Source organism: Aquarana catesbeiana, linkage group LG01, assembly GCF_042186555.1.
Source record: "Aquarana catesbeiana isolate 2022-GZ linkage group LG01, ASM4218655v1, whole genome shotgun sequence".
Classification (NCBI taxonomy): domain Eukaryota; kingdom Metazoa; phylum Chordata; class Amphibia; order Anura; family Ranidae; genus Aquarana; species Aquarana catesbeiana.
Window position 1 is genome coordinate 539706384 of NC_133324.1, and position 19836 is coordinate 539726219.

General features: G+C 44.2%; 1 protein-coding gene across 4 annotated transcripts in view; it reads left to right on the plus strand.

The window, feature by feature from the left end:
• Window positions 1-19836, plus strand: part of MPND (MPN domain containing) — a 465474-nt gene that overhangs the window by 305448 nt on the left and 140190 nt on the right. For all 4 annotated transcript variants that reach the window (XM_073594914.1, XM_073594905.1, XM_073594923.1 and 1 more), the window contains 3 exons: window positions 12257-12353; window positions 12434-12506; window positions 12595-12671. In XM_073594914.1, coding sequence (XP_073451015.1) covers window positions 12257-12353; window positions 12434-12506; window positions 12595-12671 — 247 coding nt within the window. The remainder of the gene's footprint in view (window positions 1-12256; window positions 12354-12433; window positions 12507-12594; window positions 12672-19836) is intronic.

Sequence of the window (19836 nt, forward strand, 5' to 3'; positions counted from 1 at the left end):
TAAAATTCTTGGAATGCTTTCGCAATATCACACGTTCTATATCTGATTTCCCCTGACTTTGTCCTTATTTTCTCAATATAGTTAGTATTTTTCTTTTTTTCCAAGGCCCTTGCTAGTAATTTGCCCGGTTTATTGCCGTTTATATATCTATCTTTTTTCACTAGGTTATAAGTCTTACGCGTTTCATGCTCAGTTAAATCCCTCATCTCTACTCTTGTCCTATGTAGTCTTGCCAACACCTCCCCATCTCCCGATGTCTTATGTTGTTGTTCCAACTCGTGGATTTCATTTAACAGGGCACTCTTCTCTTTTACCATTCTCTTTTTTTTTCCGATCCTACCATCATTAAGATGCCCCTGATGTAAGCTTTGTGAGCCTCCCAGACTGTGGCCTCAGTGATCTCCCTGGGCACATTTATTTTGAAGTACAGATCTAATTCATCTTTGATCCTCTTTTCAATATCTTTATCTTGAAGAAGATCCTCATTTAATCTCCAGCTTATACCCTGTGTTTGGGGCACCCCTTTTTTAATTTTAGACTCACCGGTGCATGGTCTGAGAACGTCATGTTACCAATACCTGCACCCATGACCGCCTCCAGTAACCGGTGTTCAACCAGAAAAAAATCAATTCTCGAATACGTTGCATGCATGGGGGAATAGAATGTATAGTCTCTTGCATTATTATGTTGCATCCTCCATACATCCACAAGCTGGAGCTGATGCAACTTCTTTTTGAGTTTATTCACCCAAACTCCACCTGTCCCCCGTGCATGGGACGTACCATCTCTCGCTGGGTCCAGGCATAAGTTAAAGTCCCCAGCTATAATGGCCCCCCCTTTCTTAAATTCTTCAAACTTAGCCAAAGCACCCATTAAATATCTAGTTGTATTCTTATTTGGGCCATAGATGTTTGCCAGTGAGCAATCCAAGCCATTTATTTTACCTCTCAAAAAGAGATATCGTCCTTCAGAGTCGGTCATTCTCTTTTCCAGCTCGAACCTTACCTCCTTGGCAAACCCTATGGCCACTCCTTTTGCTCCCTTGGTCGGGGAGTCTCCATAAAACCATACTGGAAAATCTCTAGAGAAAATTTTTTGGCACTTACTAATACAGAGATGTGTCTCTTGGAGCATTGCCACCTCAGCTTTCAGGAATTTCAATTCGCTTAATATATTGGCCCATTTTATGGGGGAATTCAGGCCCCTTACATTGTAGGAAATAATATTTAAACTAGATATCTTCTCTTACTCTCGGATTTTTAACCCATCTGGGGGGGTAGGAGCCCATATCTCGATAACTCACCCTACCCTGACTCCCCGTTCACCTTCCTCACCCGCCCTTACACCCTCCACAACCCAAACCCCCCTTCCCCCCAACCCACCCCCCTCTGTCCTACTCCCTCGGGGGGACTGGCCTCCCCATGGCCCCTAAAACCGTGGCCCTCCTATCTCCACCCTTCCCCAAAGTTGTTTATTTGGGGGTGCCCGCCCCTGCTCGGCTCCCCCCGTCCCCCTCCTCCCCCCCACCCCTAGCCGCTGGTCAGCTTTCAGTGTTCAATTATCTTCTTCTCATAATTCTTATTTGTTTTTCAGTTGCTGTCGTCTGGGTTTAATGACTGGTTGCCACGTCTGCTGTTCATCAGCGTTTTCTCTGTTTACCTGTTTTTCCCACCATCCCAGGATTTCTATCATTGGGACCGTTAAGTGGTTGCAGAATTTAGGCGTATCTTCTGGGAACATTAGGATTGCCGATTTACCCTCTTTACGTCCTATTAAGCAGGCAGGAAATCCCCACGTATATTGGATATTGTGCACCTTCAACTGTTCCAACAGGGGTTTTAGGGTTCTTCTCCTGGCTAAGGTCTCCGCAGCCAAATCTGGGAAAATTTGGAGGGTAGTCTCTTCATACTTAGCGGGTTGGTTGTTTTTCAAAAATGCCCTTATCTGTTCTTTATCCTGGAAATTATGAAATCTAGCGATGACATCTCTTGGGGCCGCTCCTGTTATTTCGGTGGGCTTCCTAACCCGATGGATTCTTTTGAACTTGATTTTGATGTGTGTTCCTGTTGCGATTACCATGTGGCCAAAAATGTTGTCCATTTTTCCTTGTAAGTCATCGTTTTCCCCTCGTGTCTCCGGTAGACCTCTAATCCGAAGATTTTTTCTTCTATTTCGATTTTCTTAGTCCTCAATTTTATATAGTATATTCCTTTGATCCCTTTGCATCTCAGCCATCTGTGCCTTAAGCATTTTAAGCTCATCTCCCTGTGTGACCAACCTTTCTTCTTTCTTTGTCGCTTCCAATTTCGCAAACATTTCCTCCATTTCATCTTTTGTAGGTAACTGTTTTTTTTTGTCGAGTATCCATTGTAGGTTCTTCCAATGGCACCTCTCTTCCTCCTGCCAGGTTGTCTAATTCTTCTAATTGTTTCTTCAGTCTTTTCTTTTGTGAGCTCTCTGTTGCTTTGTTTTTGACTCCTGATAGTCTCCCCGGGCTTTCTTTTGCACCATCCTGGGTCATATATTTTTTAATGGTTCCTGGGCTGGCACTTACTCTGGGTGGGTTACCTGATACCCCTCGCCCAGATTTGCCCCTCATTTCCCCCTACCTCCTGACTCTCGGGGTGTCTACAACCTAGTGCACTACTCTGGTAAAAATTATGGGGGGGAGTAAATACTCCACCAATAAGCAAGTGTGTCGTTGGAGTCACCTAAATCTCCAGTGCGTAAGCTACTACAGGTGGAACACCCCGTTTTGTTCTTGCAATTGAGTGGGGTATAGATCCTCTGTCCGTTATGGACCCGGCTCTATTCCATCCCCTCCGTCGGTTTATGTTATTTGTATTAAAGGAAGGTGGGGGGTATTAATTTTTTTAGGTTTGTTATTTTGAAGGTTTATAACCTTAAGGAGGGTGTATTCTAGTCTTTTCGGCCCCTCTCCCTGAATCCGTAACCCTCAGTTTAGAACTCAGGTTCGCTTCCTTGAGAGTTCTTTTCCGTAAAAATAACAGAGTATAATGTAAGTAGTAATAGGATACGTAATGTCGCCATACAATGCGTTACCAAAAAAAAAAAAATGAAATCGTGAAGGTTCCCCTTATATATAGTTCGAATAAAGTTCAGGTATGTATATATTATATATGTGTGCTCAATATTTTTATGTGTGTGCACGGACCGATAACCGGTGGACAGCCAGAGGATTACCTTTCTCTGCGATTTTTCTTTTTCTTTCCTTATCCTTCCAGGCAGTCCTAGCAGCTGCGACTCAACTACAATCGCTGAGACTACTATCCGTATGTTTTATTAATTATGTTCACCCTGAGTTTCAAAAATGAGGGCATAGCCATTAGTTGTTTTGGGGGAAGCAAAGTGTGCCTTGATGGAATATCTTCCTGTATAGACCAGCCACCTACTACCTCCTTCGTTAGGCTAGTGCAGAGTCTTACCGTTATGAGCGCAATTAGAGCAATTTGGAATCACAGTTCAAGATCGCCAATTCAAGAACGCCATTCACAGTCCTACAGAGCTTCATAGATGTGAGACTCTAGTACTATGAAACAAATTATTTTGGAATAACAAGAACTCCTTTCTGTTGCTAACAGTCCACAATGTTTATAGTCTCTAGCTGTCACAACTAGTAGTCACAGCTTACTCTACACAGTCTATTTGTGTTCTGTATGCAGCATGTCAATTATATCAGATTAATCTGCAGTACCCTCCTATATGTACTGTGTCTGCTTTCAAGCTGAGGTCGTCTGACTCACCCAAACTCAGCTTCCACCTCCATTACAAATTGGTCCTGCCAAACCAGCAGGGGAACCGGGTGTGTTTTACCTCAATTTCTTCTACATCAGAGCACCGGAGATCCCGGGAGGAGTGTACATCACAGTTACACTGATCGTCAGCTGTTTTCTGCTGTTCCCCGCGTGCTGTGACTGCTCTACTTGGATTCCCTCTGCTGGCTTCGCTGTGTTTGTGCGCTTATGCAAGCCGGTCTCAGGTCTCCAATCAGGATAGGCGGCGGGCTTCTGTCTTCGTCAGCCGCCGGTGGGAGGGATCACAGGACTGAAGGACAGGGGACTGTGTGAGGGCAGGAGGGGGCTATGCAGCCTCGTCCCCGGTCAGCAACATGCCGAGGGAAGCTTCTCGTGCAGTGCGGGCTCAACACGGGCTCTGCGTCAGCCGTAACTCAGCGCCCACATCTGGCCCCTCCCTCCTGTGTGGTTTTAGTTTGATCCTAACAGGGAGGCAGTGGATCATAAGTCCCGTGTTCCCCTCTTTAGCCCAAACATTTGGATTGGTGCTTTTGACTAAATCACTGGGCAAGCTTTCTGCAAAGCTTGCGTCCAGTTCCAATTTACACAAAGAAATGATGCTATCCCAGGTTTCCACCATTTGGTGTTGGTCAGGATCAGAAGAGATGTTTACTTCCACTCCATCCTCAGCAAATTTTATTTTTGCTCTCATTTGTGAGAGCAAATCTTTTCCCAGCAAATTGCAAGGAACTGAATCGCTCAAGAGCAGGGAGGCTTCAGTTTGAAAGTATCCAATTCGAACTTTTGTGGGAGTGGTTTCAAATAGGGGATATGATATACCCCCTAGCCCAACTCCTCTCACTGTATTTTTGAATGGGAAGAATCACCTCACTGGATTTTTGGTGTCTACTAATAGATTTAGGGTTTGATTATTTAATTGCATTTGTACATGAGCACTACCTTGCTCATTTGTCGAGATTACAGGCAACACCTGGAGCTCTCCTCATCACTTGAGGTCTCTTTCAGATTCCTTCTCCTGTCGTGGTGGCCTATTTGGTCTTGGAGCTTTACAATCCCTCTTGAAGTGTCTGGGTCTGTGGCATTTGAAACAAACCGTTTTTCCTCTTGGTTTCTGTCCAAGATCTGCACTGTTCAACTGATCAGTGACAATGCAGATCTTTTGAGGTTTTTGTGACTCCCAATCTGATATATTCTTTTCAATAGCAGTTGCAAGTGAAAACAAAGAGGAGAGGGGTTTATCTCTCCAGTCTGGATTTGCAATCATCAATTTTTCCCTGATGTTTCCTCTCAACCCGGTAATGAAGCTATGTATCAATACGGGTGGTAGGGCACTGTTAGTAATGTCCCCACCAGCTGATTCCACGGCTTGTTTAAAGTGATTGTAGTATGTCATACAATCTTCTGAGGGCCTTGGATCACTCCTGACACTTTGGTCCAAGACTGGGGAGGATAGACTGTTTTAATCAACTGTGCCAATTGCTTAGTGAGTATATCTCCTTGATGGCTGGAGTCAATATACAGGGTCCGTGGAATATTAGTTTTACTGAGGATTTCATCAAAGTCCCCATCTCCACAAACCCTTTTCATTATTTGAAGCATATCACTCCAGTTTGCCTTATAGCTTGCCTGAATGTCCAGCAGCTCTTTGGCAAATTTAACAGGATCTGTCCTTGGATGGGGGATAACACTCAGAAATCCCTTCATCTCAGAGGGAGTCCACAGCACGTGATGTGTCATCTTTCCCGTGGATCTCCCACTGTTGTCATAAACCACTTGTTCTCTTACAGGATAGACAGATATGTCATCTGAAAAAGATATCAGTTGTGGATTGGTCTTTTGGGATCCTGTCACAGAATCCCAATAAGACTGGGGAAGATTGTTGCTGTCAGGTGGGGGCACTTTATCCAACTGCAAAGTTCACTGAAGGGTGGCATTAACAGTCCCATGGTACACAGGTGTGCCCACATTGGGTGATATCCTTTCACCATTAGAGTGACACCACACAGGTCCTTGCTGTGGGGTGGTAGTTACTTGGGGGTATAAAGGTACATAGGCCGTGTACTCTGTAGCAGAACTGCCAGTATTGTTTACAGCAGCGGGATTGCTAGTTAACTGCCGTTTAGGGGAGAATGCTGGCTCGCAGCCAGTAAATGGGGGATTACTATATTCGGGAGGTTCTTCTGTCAGAGGGGAAGAACGTATCCCTTTTGATGGTATATGGTCTCCACAACTGGGGAGACTTTTCTCCCTTGATTCTCGCATTCCCTTCCCCTGGCTTTCTGCGCTATCTCTTTCCTTTGGTTTCACTGCTTCACAGGAAGAGTTATCCTGTGCTTCGTTGGGGGTTTTAAATGTGGTGTTAAACTTGGCAGCAAGTTGTGGCTTCCCCTTTTTTTCATCTGTTGATAGATGACAATTCCTATCACTTTCTGAGTATCTTGCCAACAAGAACCGGGCGATTGTATAAGGCCCCAATCCCGACAATTCCTCATCGTCCCCCTGTTCATCACTGTCACTCTGGGGATGTGGCTCTAGTGGCTGTCTCTGCTTGTCCCTACTCCGCAGCATCATGTAATGCGTCTTCTCCTTAACTCCCACCGTAACAATTTTCACATCATGAGTTCTATCTATGGATTCTACTATCCATGCGCTCCATGCATCTCTTTCATTTGTTCGTGTCATCTTCCCGCGGTGATTGTACCACAGGGCTTCCCAAGCCTAAAAGTACCTCTTTTAGAATACTTTTTTCCAGTCCAGCAATCCCAATCTTAAATATATTTTACCACCCAAGGCCCATATTTATCTATCATCTCTTCCTTCGGGGTCAAGTGGTAGGGTACCCCACGGTTAGACGCCCTCTTTGAAGCGAATTCATTACCCATCCTTTACGGACAATGGACCTTGAACTGTTTTCCCAACCTTTTTACAGGTTGCCTTTACTCCAGAGGTAGCTACTCTCTGGCCAAGAATTGGGTTGACAGGGGTTGTCACCGTTGCTGCTTTTTTTTCACTACTTGCCAAAACAATTCCCTGTCCCGGCTATAGTCCTTCAAAAAATTAGCCTGGAGATTTCCCAAACTAAATAATAGTTCAATCCCCCCGTGGACTTTTCTGAAGTACTCTAAAAGAAATGCTTAATGAAAGGCTATTACTTCTGTTATCTCAAGAATGATTAGCACAAACTTGGATAATCAAGACCCTATGCGTGCTTGTAGTACAGGAGGTAGTTAATCGATGCACACCTAATTGCAATATGATTTGTAGGAGTTACAACATAGCCAGTGTTTACAGATCGAATTACAAAGCTTACGATCCCCAGTTAGTAGTTTACACAGAAAGATAGATTCATATACATCAAGAACATTCAGTGTTCTTCTAGGCCCACAGGTGCAATTCAATCTCAAAGATCGGGAAGCGTCTTGACCTAGACTCATGCAACGGTCAACCAGAAGCGCTTGTTGGCAGAAAGGCCTAGATCCTAATTCTTTTCACTGCCTTCAAGCGTCCAATCAGAGCCCCTTATCATTCACGCTGACACCCTCCTGCAGTTTTGGCCCAACCGAGCAGGATGTCTTCTCATACACTCTCAGTACAATTTTATTTCACTTATACTGTTCATATCAGTCTCATCAAAGTATTAGTAGAGACAAAAGTTTATATATGTATAAACAATGTTCAAAGAAGCTTGCTAGTTTGGGTGTTCAGACAGGGGAGACAGACATACAAACAAGGACATAAAAATGCTTACCATTTTTGAAACCACAAATCGCCCAAACATCAAGCTTCCTCACACGGGACTCCATATGTTTTGGAAATGTTTATACCTCACTTAAATGATTAATGATCCAAAAAAATAAGTGATTAAACCTTTGTCTATATAAGAAAAAGATGAGCGATAACAGGGCCAAAAGATAAACAATTACATTTATTTACACAGAAAAGAAACGTTAGAATAATTAGAATTTATCATATAACTTCAATTGATGTTACAGGTACAGAGTAGTCGGGCTACCGAGATGATTTAGGCCAAACTTAGATAAGGTTACAATGGACATACACAGGCTATCAATATAATAAGACAAGTCCTAGGATACAAAAGGTTAGGGACAAAGTAAAGAGAGATAACGAGAATACTTTACACGGACATCCTGTCGTCTTGATGGTCTGGAGTTGGACAGAGAGCAAACAGCTGGCTCTCTCCCAATTTTATATACATTTTATATACATTTTCCACCAATCAACAGATGCCACACATTCATTGGTTCAGAGTTGCCTCAAAGTCTGGTTGGCTACATCTGAAGCCTATTGCTCATTGGTTCACAGTTGCCTCAAATTCTGGCCACATCTGAAGCTTCCCAAAGGTTCATGCTAAGATTTTAAAAGTTCCGGTGCCATTCAGTCTATAAATTAATGAACAATCTCCTTTGATCCCCTAGCCTAAACATTTCCGACATTAGCATGTTAACGGCCCCTGGTGAGATGGAGCCTCTATGTCTGAAGGGCTCTTTGTAATTCAATTAACACCTGGGGACCTTCCCTGGTTCCCACGAGAGTACAGGAAAAATCGCATTTCTAAAAAGGTGAGCTGGGCCCTTATTCAATATCATGAAATTATAACATCTACCTATATATACACACACACACATACATTATATATATATATATATATATATATATATATATATATATATACACACACACATACATACATACATATATATACATATATATATATATATATATATATATATATATATATATATATATACACACACACACACACACACACACACACACACACACAGAGTCAGGTCCATAAATATTGGGACATCGACACAATTCTAATCTTTTTAGCTCTATACACCACCACAATGGATTTGAAATGAAACAAACAAGATAGCACATCTAACTGCAGACTTTCAGCTTTAATTTGAAGGTATTTAAATCCAAATCAGGTGAATGGTGTAGGAATTACAACAGTTTGTATATGTGCCTCCCACTTTTAAGGGAGCAAAAGTAATGGGACAGATTAACAATCATCCATAAAACTTTCACTTTTTAATACTTGATTGCAAATCTTTTGCAGTCAATTACAGCCTGAAGTCTGGAACGCATAGACATCACCAGACACTGGCTTTCATCCCTGGTGATACTCTGCCAGGCCTCTACTGCAACTGTCTTCAGTTCCTGCTTGTTCTTGGGGCATTTTCCCTTCAGTTTTGTCTTCAGCAAGTGAAATGCATGCTCAATCGGATTCAGGTCAGGTGATTGACTTGGCCATTGCATAACATTCCACTTCTTTCCCTTAAAAAACTCTTTGGTTGCTTTCACAGTATGCTTCGGGTCATTGTCCGTCTGCACTGTGAAGCGCCGTCCAATGAGTTCTGAAGCATTTTGCTGAATATGAGCAGATAATATTGCCCAATACACTTCAGAATTCATCCTGCTGCTTTTGTCAGCAGTTACATCATCAATAAATACAAGAGACCCAGTTCCATTGGCAGCCATACATGCCCACGCCATGACACTAACACCGCCATGCTTCACTGATGAGGTGGTATGCTTTGGATCATGAGCAGTTCCTTTCCTTCTCCATACTCTTCTCTTCCCATCACTCCGGTACAAGTTGATCTTGGTCTCATCTGTCCATAGGATGTTGTTCCAGAACTGTGAAGTTTTTGTTAGATGTTGTTTGGCAAACTCTAATCTGGCCTTGTGGTGAACCCTCTGTATTCACTCTGGTGAAGTCTTCTCCTGATTGTTGACTTTGACACACATACACCTACCTCCTGGAGAGTGTTCTTGATCTGGCCAACTGTTGTGAAGGGTGTTTTCTTCACCAGGGAAAGAATTCTTCGGTCATCCACCACAGTTGTTTTCCGTGGTCTTCTGGGTCTTTTGGTGTTGCTGAGCTCACCGGTGCATTCTGTCTTTTTAAGGATGTTCCAAACAGTTGATTTGGCCACACCTAATGTTTTTGCTATCTCTCTGATGGGTTTGTGTTGTTTTCTCAGACTAATGATGGCTGGCTTCACTGATAGTGACATCTCTTTGGATCTCATATTGAGAGTTGACAGCAACAGATTCCAAATGCAAATAGCACACTTGAAATGAACTCTGGACCTTTTATCTGCTCCTTGTAAATGGGATAATGAGGGAATAGCACACACCTGGCCATGGAACAGCTGAGCAGCCAATTGTCCCATTACTTTTGATCCCTTAAAAAGTGGGAGGCACGTATACAAACTGTTGTAATTCCTACACCGTTCACCTGATTTGGATGTACAATACCCTCAAATTAAAGCTGAAAGTCTGCAGTTAAAGCACATCTTGTTCGTTTCATTTCAAAACCATTGTGGTGGTGTATAGAGCTAAAAAGATTGGAATTGTGTCGATGTCCCAATATTTATGGACCTGACTGTATATATACACACGCATCCCTACATATACATACATATTCATATACATACATCCAATAGGGCATGGCAATTTAATTCCTTGTATTGGTTCCCTTGGAACTCCTTGATATAAATATAAATATGGATTTCAAAATCTCCATCACACCAGGTACAGTGGGACACCCCCTTAGTGCATAAAAATAATGCTAAACTCACTTACTAGCAGTGTTGGTTGTATGTAGAAAGGAGTCTGTTAAATTTCCATATCTCCTCCAAGGCCCTCTCAGCACAGGGAGCACATTCTAGAAATCATGAGCATTATGCCCATAAGTAAAATGGAAATGTGGCCTATTGAGGCCTAGATAAAGGGATCGCCCAAAGAGTAGTGCAGCAATCCTGGGAGGGGATGCAGAGTCCCAATTCTGCAAGTGCAATACCATCAGCAGCCAGTCATTCACCACAGGCTGGGATCCAGAAATAGTCATGCAATAGCCTCCAGGACCCAGGTATCTGGGGTTCTGTGGCCAGGAAGGAGAACAATGTGAGAGAAAGGCAGTAAATGTTAGCAAGGTCTTCAGAATCAGAAGCTGGTGGAAATAAGAGAAATACCTTACTAATATTAGGTAAAATGGTGATGGAGCCATCCCCTTGATTGCTTTTTACTGCACTATAACCCACTGGTTCTGATTGATCTATAGATTGACAGCTGGGTTTCCTAATGAACAATAAAGAAATACTATTTCAATGGCTGTCATGACAATCCAATGGATTCACTTCTATCCTGGTCACCAGCCTGTATCAAGAGTACTAGCTTCACACCAATTTGCTGATCTACATGCTTTTTCTGGCTCAGTGTCTCAAAAAAAAAAATAAAAAAACAAAAGACCAGGCAACTAGGATTTTTAGGAATTCAACAATGACAGCAATAATATTTCTCAATAAATGTTTGTATAGTTTAGGATATGCATGACTTATTATTGGTTCCAGTGACCTGTGTGGTGGGTCACATTCGCTTAAAGGCATTATGAACTTGTTTGTTTGCCTTACCCTGTATTGATGGGCTCACATGTTGTGGCTGCAGTTTGTAATGTCATGGCTGGTTAATTCCCCTATGGCCATGGTTTATTCGGCTAGCCTGTCCTTCATTTGCCAAAGGAACAAGTCAACTTTTTCTTTCAAGTCACAGCGTCCAGTGCATGCATTGACATCCACTCTGTGTCACATCACAAATATGTAAGTGCTAATGTAAAAAAAAAAAAAAAATCTTCCAGCTGCATGACAAGCTGTGTGTCTGCGAATGCTCAGCCTGTTTGTGGCTGTAAAACCGAATTAGCTCTATTCTGCACCAGCACTAGACAGATATCCAGAGATTATATGTTTTATTTACAGACTACAGACAGAGATCATGCATTAACCTGTGCAGTGCCATGCCACATGTTTGTACACAAACAGAAATTGCTGATGATTTTTTAAACATGTGTGCAAACATCGCAAAGGAGGCTCTGGCAGCGAAAACGTTAACTCCTTCCTGCCGACCGCCTCACGGCCCTTTAAGTGTTCTAAAAGCCAGGAGGCGGAGGTGGGCATTTAGGTCATGTGACCGCTGTGATTGGCTGTCACAGCGGTCACATGATCTGAAAGTTCCCGATTGCTAGTAAGCATGGGGAGCTTTCCAGTAACCGCCAGCTACTGTGGTTGGAGCATGTAGAGAGCGCACTCTCAGCACGGTAAGTGGTTTAAACAAGCCGCATATATGGGGCTGCTCGGCGTGACACATATATGTGTGTGACCGGCGTGAAGAGGTTAAGAAAGCCCCTTCACTTGAATGGGCTTCCTAATGTGCCTAAAAAAGGTGCTTGCACTATTTTTAGCAATGCAGTGCACAGCATAGTGCATTGTTTTGGTGCTCTGCAATGCAGGTACATATGGGTGTCAATGAATGGCACCAGAGTGCATGTATGCACAAAAACATTAATTGCTGCATGTGACAGCACCTCTGTGCATGTAACCACCTTTACTGCTTATGTCAAACAGAAAATAAGTATACATGGTGAACATTTGATCCTTCTGCTGCTGTTCTAGAGACCCACATACCTTGGTCCACCTTACCTCTTTTATGGCGATAAACAAATTTCAGCCTTTCCATGTATCCATTTGCAGTAATGCTCTTCTACTTCTGGTGAGTCTTAGACATTTTTAGCTTTCTAATCTGTTTTCTTTATACAGTAAGTCTTCTGTAATTCTGATTTCTCATTGTAGGATTTCCATAGCCATCTAACACAAAGTGAAGTAGTTGGATATCTTGGGGGACAATGGGATACCAACAGCCAGTGTGAGTTTTTTTTTCTTTTTCGAAATTGAGAGTCATGGTAATTTTTCCCTTGGGCCACAGCATAACGTAAAACTGTGTTTCTTTACAGTACTTACTGTGCTCCGTGCCTTTCCCTGCCGTTCTCGTCTCAGAGACACAGAGACCGCTGCTGCAGCAGAAGAGGAGGTGATATGTGGGGAAAGTACATTTTTATGTAGTTGGCTAAGATAGCATGAATGACTTTTACAGACATGAGAATAAAATAATGTGAGGCAGATTTTCAATAAATTGCCTTGTTATATAGGAGATTTTGAATCCCTTTGTGCCATAAAATAAAAGAAGGAAAAAAAAAACTAAAAAAAAAAAAATCTGCTGGGTTACAAATAGATAAATCTCAAAATCTCATGCCACTTCCTGGATCACTGCAGGTTATTTACAATTTACAGTTTCATTAAAGCTTGAAGGATAATTTCACTATTTAAGAAAAAAATATAAAAGCACATATTTTTTCAGAAAAGAAAATGTGTGTATTTATTATTTTTTCCTGCAGGAGCCTGGAAAGTATTGCACCCATGATCAGTGGACCAGGGATGCAATGTTAGGCTTCTGCAGACAAGCCCTGCAGCTTTCAGCCTGTAAATGCTGTGTCAAGTTGGGGATTTAGTATTGGTAGTGCAAAACAGTGAGTTTACTCCACACCTCTGGTGTCTTTTCAGGGCTTTTTCTGCGGATTTTTATTTAAAACAAAGCAAAACGTTTACACAAGAAAATCTTCCCATGCAGGGGGTTCTCACCATCAATGCAAACAAACATAGGATTCAGACTCCTGGCTCTTCATCGGTCCTGCAGCTTCGGCCTAGTGCCTCGGTCCTCCTGACCATCAAACACATGGTCCCAATGCTCATGCACATGTAGCGGTACCCCCATGGGGCTGCTGATTGACTCTATACCCCACTGTCTACCCCGACTCTGCAGATCCTCTCTTACCTCTGACACCTTGTGTTCCATTCTGCAAAGTGGCATTAGCAATAAGAAACTCACACGATATCCCTGAACCACTCAGAAAGGTTTACTGAGATAAGTAATGGAACACAATGAAAAGCTTGAATGAACACAAGTTATGATTGACAACAGTTATCACTTAATGCACATATAAAGAACATATAACCATATAATCACCGGAAGGGGTATTTGTGAACAGGTGCACAGAAAGATAGGTACTCAATATCTTCAAGACATATATTAAATACCTTCCCACTGAGGCCTCAACACACAGACCAAAATGCAGTATATAATCTTTACATTCAGTAACACAGTGTAAAATTAATCATATACACAAATGGCTCCCCCTAGGCTATAATTCAGAGATCAACTTGTGAGTAGACAGTAATGCTTAGTAAAAGAAGAAGATGGTGAATGTTCTTTAAACTCCAGATGTCTTCAGCTAGCCTGATGGATAAACTGCAGTATATTGTTGTAATTTGTAATCCACAGAGACAAAGGGAAAGAAATGACTGTAGCACAAAGGGTGTGCTGATGATTGCTTAAAGGAAGAAATATCACCACTTGTAGTATCCTCTTTACATGTGAGTGCAATACAGTACTGACCTTACAACGCAGGGGGGAAAGACAAGGCCCCAAAGTCCAGCTGTATGATGCCTGTGAAGAAGTAGATTCACCTCTGTGGAACTACAAGTCTCACCAGCAGTCTGTAGAAAGAACTCAATCAGCAATACTGTAATCTCTACTGGAATGGGCAGGTGCCCTCTTACCACAATAGACTCCAATGACTGTGAGGCTCCGTCTGGAATCTGGTTTCTCCATCTGGCGAAGATGGTGCCGCCACGCCATGCTGCAACTCCCGATGGACTGAAGTGCAGGTGGCTTCCAGTTGCTCTGAAGCACAGGCCGGTCCGTTTGCTAGAATAGCAGGGCTATCCTCCAAGATCCCTCAGAGGTGGTCGATCCGGCTCTCCGCTGTATAGGCCGCAGTCTCTCACTCCTGGTCACACACAGACCTCCTGCTGGCAGGTGTTGAATGGCGCCCAGAGAGGCTAAAAACAGGCTGCACCTCTCCTTTTATCACTCCTCCCAGCAGGCAGTTCTGCGCGCTTTGCATTGTCTGTCCTGTAGTCCAGGGCTGATCCAGTTAACAAAGTCACTTCCTCCTCCAGACTACATCTCCCACAATGCTTTGCTTCATTATTCTCAAAGAGTAAGAAAAAAGCCTAACAGAGTCCAGCAGACACTAGGGGGAGCCAAACTCATTTGCAAACAACAACAAACTGTTCAACTATAATGACTATGGTAGCAAACCCCTGGCTACACACTCCCCCCACTTGAACTCTTTGGTCCCCAAAGACAAAGAGAACCCACTCCAGCTTGCTAAGAAGGAAGGAATGAATTATTAGTGATTTTTTTTCATCATTAACCAAAATTCAAATCTAGCAAATACTGACATACTTCTGGGTTTCTTTGGAACCATCTATACACAATGTAATGCCGCGTACACACGATCGGACATTCGGACAACAAAATCCTGAATTTATTTCCCACAGATGTTGGCTCAAACTTGTCTTGCATACACACGGTCACACAAATGTTGTCGGAAATTCCGAACGTCAAGAACGTGGTGACGTACAACATGTACGACGAGCTGAGAAAAATTAAGTTCAATAGCCAGTGCGGCTCTTCTGTTTGATTCTAAGCATGTGTGGAATTTTGTGCGTCGGAAATTGTGTACACTCGATCGGAATTTTTGACAACGAATTTTATTGTCGGAAAATTTGAGAACCAGCTCTCAAATTTTTGTTGTCGGAAATTCCGACAAAAAATGTCCGATGGAGCCTACACACGGTCGGAATTTCCGACAACAAGCTCTCATCGAACATTTGCTGTTGGAAATTCCGATCGTGTGTACGCAACATAAGGGTCCAGGGCTTACTACGCATGCACCAATGATGCGTTGCCGCAAGAGGAAATGCGTGCCAACTGAGCATGCGCCAAAGACACCTCAAGGCGCTAACCCGCACCTGCTCAGAAGACTTAATGGAAAAGGGCAGGAAAATGCCCAGGACGCGCACAGGAAGTGACCTCAACCTGATGGAAAAAGGCAGGAAATTACCCAGGAGGCGCACAGGAAGTGACATCAACCTGATGGAAAAAGGCGGGAAAATCCCCAGAAGGCGCACAGGAAGTGACCTCAAACTTCCCTATATAAGCCCAGCCCAGACACTCCCAAATTGCTGGATTATCTTCAGCCCTCCCCTTGTTCCTGTGCTAGTGTGTGATCTGTATGAACCTGTTGTGACCTGGAACCCTGTTTGAGTACTCTTTAATACTGCTTGCCTTTGACCTCAGATTTGTACCTTAACCATTCTACTTCTTTGCCCCTTTTGTACTCAGCTGCCAGATTGAAACTGACCCTGGCTTGGATCTCGACCATTCTTCTGATTAACCCTTTTATGCTTCGTTGCCCAACTGCACTTGACCTCGGCTCGGATCCCGGACTAAGGCTTGCATGGTGCTTTGCACCCTTGGCACCCCTGCCACTCGGTGTCCCCACCAAGTCTCTGTCTCCATCTCCAGAGGCTTTAAGGACCCGAGGTGCAAGGGAGGCCTCCCCACTACTTCGGTTTCACATCAGGTACATGGCCCTCGTGACAGAATAATCCAGCCATGCCTGAGACTGAGGGGAGTGCTTCCGCCTTCGAGGCCCTGTGCCAACAAGTGGCCTCTGTGTCTCAGGCCCTGACCAATACAAGAGGGGTACTTTCAACTGGAAGGTCGGCTGACTGCAATGGCCAATCCCACAGTTCCGAGCCCTGCGGAAACACCTGTTATGGCTATGAAGCAGCCCATCTCTACTCCAGCTCCCTTTTCAGGGGTTCACCACAAGTTCCGGGCTTTCAGGAACGCCTGTCGGCTATACTTTACCTTACAGCCTAGGACCTTCTCTTTAGAGGATACACAGGTCGGGTTCGTAGTAGCCTTACTTACAGAAGAACCTCAAGCATGGGCTCATCAGCTATTGGAAAGGAAGAGTCCTATACTACACTCACTGTCTTCTTTCTTCGATGCCATGGCAATCCTCTATGATGACCCACAACGACCCACAACGAACCACCATGGCTGAAACAGTGTTGACCTCTCTACAACAGGGGAAACTCCGTGTTGAGGACTACGTAACAGAATTCCACAAGTGGGCTACAGACACTGCATGGAACGATGCTGCCTTGCGCCATCAGTTTCACTTGGGCCTGTCCAAGCCCCTCAAAGACGCATTAGCAAGAATGGGGCTCCCTGATACTTTGGAATCTACAATTCAGTTGGCTATCCAACTTGATCGCAGACTCAGAGAATGTCACGGGGAACGATCCGGTAAGGCCCGTTCCACAAGGATGCTCCCACGAGTACCCATGGCTCCACACCTGAGAACCCCGGAGACCCACGCATCAACCCCAATTCATGACGCAGAACCGATGCAACTCGGCTTAATTCGTGCACTCCTCACACCCGAAGAGCGACAACGCCGTCGCTTGAACAATCTATGCCTGTATTGTTGTGGAGCGGGTCACTTTCTTCAGGGATGTCCAATTAGGCCGAGTAAGTGGATCGAACCCACATCTGTTTCACCGTATGTTGTTAGATCTTCACATCTGACACTCTGCCTCTCTTTGCAGATACCGGGAAGGATAATTCGAGTAGCAGCCATTATTGACTCTGGGGCTTGCAGCTGCTTTATTGACATCCACTTCTCCAAAACGTATGGAATCCCACTATGCAAGAAGCCCCAGCCGTTTACCATCCATCTGGCAGATGGCTCCACACCAACCTCGGGTCCCATAACCCACGAGACGACCCTCATATTGGCCACCACCGAAGCAGACCATCGGGAATATCTTCGGCTGGATGTGATTTCTTCCCCCATTTTTCTGGTTATTTTGGGGTTACCGTGGCTTCGACAGCACCAGCCACAGATTGCTTGGTCCCACTGAAGTTGTGTCTTTCGGCTCACCCTATTGCTTACACCACTGTTTCCCACAACGAGCCTGTTTGATGGTTCAACCCCTTTCCACCGATGACAACACTATTCTCCCCCAGGATTACAAAGACTTCCTGGACGTCTTTGACAAGAAGGGGGCTGAATCCCTGCCTCACTGGCCGTATGATTGCCCCATTGAGCTTCTTCCTGGTTCTGCAATACCATTTGGGAGGATCTTCCCACTCTCTGAGCCTGAATTAGAAGTCCTCCGAAAATACATTGATGACAATCTTAGGAAAAGTTCATCTGGCCCTCTACCTCTCCTGCTGGCGCTGGACTCTTCTTTGTGGAAAACAAGGACCATTCTTTAAGACCATGTATCGACTACAGAGAATTAAACAGTATCACAATCAAAAACCAATATCCGTTGCCTCTAGTCCCTGAGCGCATTCAGAGGTTCTACACCGCTAAGGTCTTCTCAAAATTGGACCTACAGGGGGTCTACAATTTAATACAGATAAGAGAGGGCGATGAATGGAAAACGGCCTTTCGTACTAGGTTTGGCCATTTTGAGTAGTTGGTCATGCCATTTGGGGTGTGTAACGCCCCAGCAACTTTCCAACACTTGGTGAACGACATCTTTCGGGATTTTCTTGACCTCTTTATGATAGTGTACTTAGATGACAACCTTGTTATTTCACCTTCCCTCGAGGCACATCACATCCATCTTCAGCCGGGAGACAATGTTTGGCTGTCTACCAGGCATTTAAAGTTGGCCTGTCCCTCCAAGATATTGGGCCCTTCCCTGTCCTGTCCCGATTCAACCCTGTTGTCTACAAACTCAAACTGCCCTCAGCTTACCGGATCCACCCTGTCTTCCATGCCTCCCTCCTAAAGCTTGTGGCCCCGAACCCCTTTGGGGGACGTGGGGCCCATCCGCCTCCCTCTATGATTAAAGGGATTGAAGAGTACGAGGTGGAGGCCATCCTGGACTGCCGTAGAAGGGGCCGCGGACACCAATTTCTGGTACAGTGGAGGGGTTACAGCCCTGAAGAGAATTCCTGGGAACCCGAGTCGCATATCCACGCTCCAGATCTTCTCTGGCAGTTCTTTCAGCAAGCTTTATCCCAGGTTTATCCCAGGTGGGCGTCCGGAGGCCGCCCTTTCGGGGGGGCTCTGTAAGAGTCCGCGGCTTACTACGCATGCACCAATGAGCATGCGCCAAAGACACCTCAGGGTGACAACCTGCTCCTGCGCAGAAGACTTGATGGAAAAGGGCAGGAAAATGCCCAGGATGCGCACAGGAAGTGACCTCAACCTGATGGGAAAAAGGCAGGAAAATGTCCAGGGGGCGCACAGGAAGTGACCTCAAACTTCCCTATATAAGCCCAGACACTGCCAAATTGCTGGATTATCTTCAGTCCCCCCCTTGTTCCTGTGCTAGTGTGTGATCTGTCTGAACCTGTTGTGACCTAGAAACCTATCTGACCACTCTTGATTGCTGCTTGCCATTGACCTCAGATTTGTACCTTAAACATTCTACTTCTTTGCCCCTTTTGTACTTAGCTGCCAGATTGGAACTGACCCCGCTTTGGATCTTGACCATTCTTCTTCTGATTAACCCATTTATGCTTCGGTGCCCAACTGGATTTGACCTCGGTTTGGATCCCGGTCTAAGGCTTGCACGGTGCTCCACACCCCTGGCACCCCTGCCACTCGGTGTCCCCACCAAGTCTCTGTCTCCATCTCCAGAGGCTTCAAGGACCCAAGGTGCAAAAGGGAGGCCTCCCCACTACTTCGATCTCACATCAGGTACGTGGCCCTCGTGACAGTCCTTAAGTCAACTGATAAGAATATGAACTATCCTTTTTTTTTATAGGCCAAATACAGTTATTTACCACTGATTTAGCTTTCTTTACAATTCCAAGTTGTACAAACTCTTCAATAATGGCAGAAAGTGGACCAATTGATTCTAGTGGTAACTCATACTGATTAAGGGGTTCTGGATCTTTGCCCTAAATATTCATTTCGGTATTTTTCAAAGTTCCAATGCCATTTTTAAACTTTGACCACAAACTTGGAAAACCTTGTACCACTTCCTTTAAAGCACAATTACCATCAATATCAGGCCACTTTTGTTCTGTAGACATATTGGTAATGGAGCCATTACTGTATAAAGAGGGATCAATAAGCACTGATTTGGGCCTAGATGGATCTTTCCAAATACGTTTATTAGCCAAATCAATCACCCACTTTTGTTTATTGATTACATCAATGCCAAGTATATTCTCTACTTTGTGAGACCCAAATGTTAATATTAGTTTTCACTAATCCAGGTACTTCAAATGTTACATTAGATACAGTATC